The 8,784-nt window shown below is 41.7% G+C and overlaps 1 protein-coding gene across 2 annotated transcripts in view; it reads left to right on the forward strand.

Annotated features, from left to right (window-relative positions):
- LOC103481487 (leucine-rich repeat and calponin homology domain-containing protein 1-like) overlaps positions 1 to 8,590 on the forward strand; it is a 40,673-nt gene extending 32,083 nt beyond the window's left edge. The window contains exons 2-5 of one of the 2 annotated variants that reach the window (XM_008436974.2): positions 695 to 804; positions 1,302 to 1,439; positions 1,536 to 1,613; positions 7,338 to 8,590. In XM_008436974.2, the coding sequence (XP_008435196.1) occupies positions 695 to 804; positions 1,302 to 1,439; positions 1,536 to 1,613; positions 7,338 to 7,451 (440 nt within the window). In that variant the 3' untranslated portion in view covers positions 7,452 to 8,590. Of the gene's footprint in view, positions 1 to 694; positions 805 to 1,301; positions 1,440 to 1,535; positions 1,614 to 4,985; positions 6,518 to 7,337 lie in introns of those variants that run through there. The other variant, XM_008436966.2, reaches the window with a different exon arrangement.
- The last annotated feature ends 194 nt before the right edge of the window (positions 8,591 to 8,784 follow it).

Genomic DNA, 8,784 nt, shown 5'->3' on the forward strand with positions numbered 1-8,784 from the left:
TCTTCCCTTCCTTCCTTCCTTCCTTCCTTCCTTCCTTCCTTCCTTCCTTCCTTCCTTCCTTCCTTGTGTTTTTTCTTTTATCCCTAATTGTATCCATTTTTCTTTATTTCTTTCCTTGTGTGCATCCTCCCTTCATTCTTTATTTTATTGCATCATTTCTCCCTTTTCCATTTTGTCCTTCTATCCTCTCTACTTTGCATCCTTCCTTTTGCCATTCCTCCCTTCATTATATAGCTTTACTTATATTCTTCTTTTCTTGTTTCCTTCCTCCCTTTTTTGTATCTCTCTTCCCTTTTTTCATGTGTCCTTCCTTTTTCACAAATCTTCACTTGTGTTCAAGGATTCAATGATTTTTTTATGATCATACCAGCTTTGCTTGTCTGTGATTCAGACTCCCAGGTCCATTCTTCCTTGTATCCTTTCTCACTTTCTTTCTTTCTTTCTTCCTTCCTTCCTACTGCTCCTTCCCCCTGAGTCGTGGTTCTGCTATCTCTTCAAGTGTTCAGCAAACCGCAGCAGCTCATCTAACTCCACTTTTAGACTGCAGCATTAATCAACATGGATATTTCCATCATCTGCCCTTAACTTCAGATGTCACTCCTTCGTCCCCTCAGCGTTGTGTCCCTTTAGCCCGGTACCGTGTGAGCAGCCTGTTTACTCTCTGTGTCCGCTGTCCTGCATGTTGTTGCTGCAGTGTTCCTGCGGAGCCACAAGAGCATGGAGTCCGTGGACCCCCAGTTCACCATGAGGAGGAAGATGGAGCAGCTGAGGGAGGAGCTGGAGCTCATGGAGCAGCTGAGAGACGTGAGACAACTCTGAGCTCACCTCAGTGGGACGAACCTCACATAGCAAAAGGACATGCAGAGGACAAAAGGCTACATTTGTTAGCCCACATGACAGGAGCGCCGTTTCTATTACAAACGTGTGCTAAACTTTGTCAATATTCCTGGTAATTAAAAAATAAAAAATAAAACACACACAACTTTCCAATTGAGGTGTTTCTATTAAAGAATCTCAATTAAAACTATGTGCATCAGTTTGTTGTCATGTTTCCATCCTCTGAAGGTCGGCTGGAAATGACCCCCAGGCTACAACTTTAGGCACCCCTGTACTAGTTTGTGAAATTAGACTGATCTTAAAAAAAAAAAAGCAGTGAAGCAGCTCTTGAATGTTATAAAACAGTTGGAAATATCTAGAAATGTAAGTCTGGAAAGGACTGAAAGGTTAAAATAAGCAAACGTGTATGAACCTTGACCTTTCCCAGCTCCATCCTTCCAACCTGCCTCCTCCTTCTTCCTCAGATCATCGAGAGCCGACTGAAGGTGGTCCTCCCTGAAGACCTGGGCTCGTCTCTGATGGACGGCGTCGTCCTCTGCCACCTGGCCAATCACATTCGCCCGCGCTCTGTCGCCAGCATCCATGTCCCCTCGCCCGCCGTGGTCCGTATTTCACCGCCGGGGCATTTAAATCTGCCGGCCGCCAAGCCGAGCTTAACGGCGGCGTCTCACCCGGATTGTTGTCACTTGTCGTTCCAGCCCAAGCTCAGCATGGCCAAGTGCCGGCGGAACGTGGAGAACTTCCTGGACGCCTGCAGGAAAATAGGCGTGCCGCAGGTAAGACGGGCTTTTCTGTGAAGAGGTTCTCTGTGAGCTGGGGACGGATTTCATGTTTCCATCCAAAACGTTGTGAAGGGAAGGTTTGTTGTTTAGAGAGGCACCGATCCCAGATTAATATCTGAAACAGTTCTGGATCAAGTATTATATTTTGTGAACCTTTGAAAGAAGGGTTGTTGCAGTTTATTTTTCCACGTTTGACCAAAGTAGTCAACCTATTGGTTTTGTCAGTATCAGTTTCTTGATTATTAGCTATTTTAAATTGGCTTTTATACTCATAATTGCACAGACTGAACAAAAGTTGTGTCTCTGTTTGACCAGGCTTGTGAAGCCATTGGTGTGTTGAAGTATGCTGGACTGGTGCAGAGTTATCAAATAAATGTGTAATCCAGTACATTTATGTCCATGYTTTTTTAAAAAAGAAACGTTTTAAGTCAATTCAAAACCTCAGGTATCGGTATCAGAAATGAAAAAAGTGGATCGGTGCATCGCTAATTCTGTTGGTTTGGAGCAGGACATGAAAACATCCTCAGTTCAACAGACTAACTCCCTAAGGCAACTTGTTTTATTGAGATATAAAATAAAACATAAAGGTGTCCTGCAAAAGAGATCTTGCTTGAAAGAAAAGTAACAGACGCATTTTCCATTTAAAATGCAACACATTTGATAGMTTTATCATCCAAATGAGGAGTTTTGCAGGATACTGAACCAGAAGTGGGACTAAGGCTGATGGTTCCTCGTATGTAGAAGCAGCATTTCCTCTCCTGCAATAAAAACTCTCACGATTTGTGCATCAATGCCAATGATTTTCTCCAGAATACATGTTTCTGTAATGAGATAAAAACCTGGGAACCCACTCAGCCGTCTCTCAGCTCTGGTTCCTCCCCACCCTCTCCCATTTTCCTCCTTTGTCCCGATCGCTTCAAATCGAGTCATTTAACATTAACGTGTGACGCTGACATCATCACCGCTATCATCACTGCCTTCAGCTTCTAGCTTCCTCCATCTTGACAGGATTTGACCCAAACAGTAGTCAACCTGTGCTGACTGTGACATTTGGGTTCGGCTTTACTGTGAGTCTCAGTGTAAATGTCTGTGTGTGTGTGGGTGTGTGTGTGATTACACTGGCTGCATTCCCATCGATGTTACAATTGCCCAAATTGGAATAATGAAAATAAATATGCTTAATAGAAACACGCCACTTTTGAAAAAGGTTTTTTTTTTTTATTTTTTATGGAAAGTTTTGGCGCTAGGCTAAGATGTTTTTTTTTTTTTTCAGCTGTATCAAAATTTGCATTTTTCACAAAAACTGAAATTTTTCTGCATCACACACACATGATCAACAACCGGATGTTACTACTGGCAGAAACAACAAAGAAAACGACAGGAAGTGGTGGGAGGAAGATGTTTTTAATGACGCATCGCGTGAACAAACTTATTCACGTTTGGTTTTGATTGCGTTTCTTATTTAATGGAAATGTTGCATTTGCAATTTTTTTTCTTTTCCCGTCATTAGTGGTAATTTTGACAAAGATTTGTGCACATTTGTAATGGAAATGCAGCTACTAACACAAACACACCTCCTGCAGTATGAAGGGATCTTATTCATACTCTCTGATGTGCAACAAGTCTTAAAGGAGCAGTTCGACATTTTTTGAGATGAACTTGAATCCAGCAGCTAGCAGTTAGCTTAGCTCGGTTTAAAGACAGGAAACGAAGATAGTTAAAGAGATAAACCGTCATTCCATGTGTTTTAATTCATAGATTAGACTGACTAGATTAGGCTGACCACAACCTTAAAGAAGCAGGTGCAATTTAATATTTAAAAATACTTTATTTACCCCAAAAGTGAAATTAAACGCTGTAACTCATATTGTCCAAATGTCTTCAAAAATCATTGTGGATTATGAAAGATGTCCACCAACAGGTCAATTTCCTGACGAAAGAGATGAGACTTCACAGTGACATTTCCTGGATGACATCATCAGTTGTTAGCTTGCTCTGCTAATCCAGCTCATTTGCTTTTGCTGCTTTTCTTTAAACCTCTGTCTGGCTGAATAGTTAGAAAGCCAGGCAGAGAGATGGTGGAGTTGGGGATATGATCCTTGCCCGTTATGATTGACAGAAGCCATGGTGTGACTGTTTGGGGTCATAGGTCAGGTATTATTTGAGCTTTTGAGAAGCTAATTAGCATAAATTTACTGACGATGCAGAGGGGAAAAGTTAGTGTTTCAAGTTTCCCCACGAAGAAACCTCATAGAGTGAGATTGTTTTTACATTAGTGATTACCACACGATGCATCAAATCCTAATTTTTCCCATTGATGGCAAAACAATTTTCATATTTCAGTCAAAATCTCCTGGAAGTATCGCATCGAGAAAAATTGTCCCGTTATTGAGATTTTGTTTGTTTTTTTGTTCCTGCTTTCATATCGATGTGCTTATTTTATTGTCATGTTTTTTTTCTCTCTCTCTACTTAATGATTTTCTTCTATTTGTCAGTATGTTCTACGTTTTTTCTGTAAAAAAAAAAAAACCTTCTGGTTGTGTCTTTTGTTTTAACCTGTGTGACCTCTGACCTCCGCCGCTGCTTGCTGACAGCTTGGAGCCTCTTTGCGGATGCTGCTGAATGCTTTTTACTGCCGACGCTTTACTGCGCTCCGTGCTCTGGCCTCCCATCAGCCGCCTCCCCCTCCCCCTTACTGGGCTGCTTACTGGGAGCGAGAGGGCCAACCAGTCACCAGGATTACTTGAGCATCCTCTCAGTAAGCATCCCTGATGGTTGCCGTGGTAACCTCCTGCCTGCCTCTGCTCCCTGCCGGCTCAGACTTGTGACTTTTGACCTCTGCGTCCCTTGGTTAATCTCCTGCCTTTTCTTTTTTTCTATTTTTTACCTTTCGGCTGGATCACACCATCTTCCTGTCTTTCCCTCTTTCTTTCTTTGTTTCTTTGTTTCCCCTTCTTTTTTCTTTTTCTCCTCTTTTTCTTTTGTTCTCACACCTTTTTTTTGCTCTTTTTCTTTCCGTTTCACTTTCTTTCTTTCCTTCGTTTTGTTTTGGTTCTGCTCGTTTGTGTGTGAACTCTTACTTTCTTTCTGTCTTCATTTAACCTCGTCTGTTTCCCTTTTTGTACTTTTTTTTCTTCTGTCCATTTTTATATCTGCACTTGAACCTTCATCTCCTCATTTACTTCAATCTTTACATCCAATTTTTTTTTCTTGTYTTTCACTCTCTCACTTGCTTTGTTTCTTTTCCCGTTCATCCTGTCTTCATTCTGCCATTCCATTCCCTCTTGTTCTTTTTTATTTTTTACTTTTTCTTTTGTCTGACCTGCCTTCATTGCATTGCCTCTCTCTTCCTGTGGGGGGCGCCAGTCTTCCCTTTGTTCGCCCTACGACATCACGCAGTGCCGTCTGCACCCGGTTCGCACCACCGTTCTGGCCCTGGTCGCCTTGGACACGACCCCTCCGGACAGGAAGCACGACAAGACAATCCCAGCCAGAAGCCCCGCCCCCTGCAGGGCCTCAGATACTCGCTCATTAGTCTCCGTCACCACCCAAACCCCGCCTCCCGCTTGGCAGATCTGGGACGTGATTGGCTCCAGCTTGGTTCACGTCCTCTGCTTGGTTCTCTTGTTCATAGCCTACAGTTGGATTGAGCTGACGTAGCAACGAGCACCGCCTTCCACCTGGCCAGRCTCCTCCCTCTGCCCCACAGGCCCCGCCCTCTTTTTGTCACCACACAAATCCGAGCCGTGAGATCATTCCCTTTGTCTTCGATGCCTTGTTGTCACGCGTCTCAGAGTTAGAGTAGGTCTGTTGACCTTTTGAGGCAGCCGCTTTGATTGTGGCATGTGACTGGAATAAACAAAGCCATCCTTCAGCAGACATGAGGAACACGGAGCAGAATGAGCCACTTCCTCTACGCTTTTCTTTTCTCTTTGCAATAAACTGGAACAGAAGCAGAACAGGACCGACTGTTGCCATAGCGCCCATCTGAAACAGTGAACCCGCCCACCAAATGCACTATATAGTGTTACAATAAGCAGATTGTTTTTGAATTTGTAAGCTAGTGGACTTTATTGGTCCGTGAACGTTTCGTTCAATCGTTTTGCAATTGAGAATCAAAACTTGAAAAATAATTTTAAAAACTCTTATTCTGTTATTCGTTCTCGTGCGAAATTCAAAGAACTACAACAAATCGATGTTGTTTGTATTTTTGACTTTATCCTTGCATCGTTAATTAAACATTTATAAAACGCCCCCGAGACCTCATTACATTTTAAGTCCTGTTCCCTTGTGAAGCTCCGCCCTCCACCCCGCCCTGGTGCCAGAAGCGATCGCTGAATTTTATAAGCGTTTGTGATTTTTGATTTGAGAATGACGTAAAAAAAATACAAAAAATATCTATATATTGTATTTTTTGAATCTCATGTGAAAATGAATAATGAAAAGGTTGTTTTTTTTTGTTTGATTTTTCAATTTTCGACTTAAAAAATATCTATTACAAAATCCAGCGGCTGTTTAGGACCGTCATGGAGCTCAGCCGGAGACGGCTGCATTATTTTCTAACAGGGTCCGTTTGTTATTTTGGCTTTAGGATCAAAGTAGATCAGTGTAATATGGTGTTTATTAAAATCTGTTGATTTTTAAAAAGTAAACACAGTGCTGAATGAAATACCATGAATGTATTTCAGACATTTTTTGGTTTGGTTAAATCTAGTCAGGGTACAGAGTTGACATTTAATCTTTGAAATATTACTTAGTGCAAATTTATTTTAAGTGACGACATGTTTAATTATAAAACTATGTTGAGGCAGAGTTCTGATCCAGAGTCAGACGAGCGACCAGGAGTAGGTATGAGACTCTCAGTATAATAATCTTAATTAAAATATTCTACTGTTTTACAGCATGGTGTTGTTTTTGTGTTTTGTTTTGTTTTTCTTTTTAAGTTCACAATAAAAATGTTAATCATGATCTAAATGAAGTATTATAGTAAATCAGATGTGTAAAACAGAAGAAGGTTCAGATTTTACTTCCTGTTTAACGTGTAACTATTTGCTGATTTGAAATTTGTATTTTTCCTCAGAATATGAGTGAATATTTTTTTTTAAAGCACACATTCTTTGAAAGTTAGACGTTCCCATGCAGTTTTGAAAAGTACTTAATTTGTATGAGTAATTTTCCCAGTCTGCATAAAGTATAGCAAAAAAAAAAAAGAAAATTGAGAATGAAACAGTGTTGGATTTTTTTTATACTTATTCCTCCTTTTGTTCTAAAGGCCGAATTTTTAACCTTGTGCTATAATTACACTGGTTTTGACAATGTAATTATTATAAGAATAAAGTCATTACTACGAGAATAGTGGAAATAATAGTTTATAATAGGAGAATAGTTTCACAAGAGTAAAGTCATTATGAAAATAGTCAAAATAATACGAGAATAAAGTCAGTTTTATGACAATAATCTTTTTCTCTTATCACTCTTAGCAGTTGTTGCTATGGAGGCCCAACCAGATGATGCGATAATGAAACATTAAGTGACAAAAAAGCAAAAACATACTTTTTTTTATGGTACTACGCCAAACAGCAGACCAGACCCTGGAAACTTTCACACATTCTCCTCAAACCTTTTATATTTACTAGATTTGTGTCTCTCTTTCTGCATCTGCTCCTGCATTTTTTCCCCCCTCCCTCCCTCTTTCTCGTCCCTCTCTGTCCCTCCCAGGACAAGCTGTGTCTGCCTCACCACATCCTGGAGGAGAAGGGCCTGGTGAAGGTGTGTGTCATGGTGCAGGCCCTGGTGGACGAGGCCTCCTCCAAACCCCCCCTGCTGGTGTGAGTAGCGGAGCAACGGGACCGACGCGACGCCGCTCCGCGTGACGCCACGGTTCACCTCTCCGCCGTTCGCAGTAACGCAGCACTTTGAATTCCCCCTCGTCAGCGTGCAGAAAGGGAACCAAGTCCGTCTGGAGCGGGTTTATTTTCTAACTCGGAAAGAGGAACGTTGAGTCGAGCGGCTTGGCTCACTGAAGGTTTTTTTTTTTAAACCCTAAAAATCAGGAGTTTGGGATCTTTTTGTTTTTGTTTGTTTTACTGTGATCAGCTAAAAGGGGCAGATGTAGAGGCCCCACATTTTGTAAGAAAATCTTCACATTGGCTGGTCCCCATTTTTTTTGGTAAAATATTGTGACGATTATGAAAAGGAGAAAGGAAATTCACAAAAAGCAGAAATGGAGATACAGTGGACCCACACAGTGTTTGTGGATTTTACTGTGGAACGTAAATTCCAAGTTGTGAAAAATTCGCCTACTAGTGCTTTTTTTCGCAGAACATATCTAAACTATTAGATATTATCAAATATTGAAAAGAAAATGCAGCTTGAGAAGCTGAAATATCTCAGTGCAATGATACTTAACATGATATTGGCTGGTGTTTGCACAGCAGTGTTTCTATGAGAATTCACATTTTAAACCAATTTTTATGCCCAAATTTGCAAAACTATCACTTCATGTTTTTCTGTCCCATAACATGCAACAAAAGACATTTTTCCAAGGCCGTGTTCAAGTAGAGGAGATGTTTATTAGCCAGAGGGATGTTGGCCAGTAGCCAATCCAGGACAACTATCATGGACAACGTAATAATTGTGAATCACATTTAGATAATATTTGTTTGGACCCTCCCAAAATTAATAACTAAATATTACTTMCCCCAATGCTGTTTCTGTTGACCCTTTGCAAGTACGTCACCTAATCATGTAAAGCCGCCATGATGGACGTCAGAAAGGAGGAACGGGAGTATCGAACAGAGCGGTGGTGATTGTTTTCCCAGGTTTTTTTCAATTTTTTTTTACATCTACTGGTTCAAGTCGAGCTAATTTATTTGTAGAAGTGCACTTGGTGCTCATAGACAGTGGCGCAACTACACACTATTCAGGTGGATGCAAAAACATAGATTGGTGCCCCCCCTCCCTCCGACCGAGGGAAGGAACGTCAGGGTGAAGGAGCGACGCTCACTCAGCACCCCCCCCCCCCGGGGACGATACGGGAAGGGTTATGTGCGCGAGGTGAAGGAGCGTAAGGCGCGCAGAAGTGTACGGGAAAACATCATCGGCGCGCCGCCCCCTCCAGACGGGGTTTTGGCGCCCCCTCTGGTGCTGCGCCCCTATGCGTTGC

Source organism: Poecilia reticulata, linkage group LG2 (assembly GCF_000633615.1).
Source record: "Poecilia reticulata strain Guanapo linkage group LG2, Guppy_female_1.0+MT, whole genome shotgun sequence".
Classification (NCBI taxonomy): domain Eukaryota; kingdom Metazoa; phylum Chordata; class Actinopteri; order Cyprinodontiformes; family Poeciliidae; genus Poecilia; species Poecilia reticulata.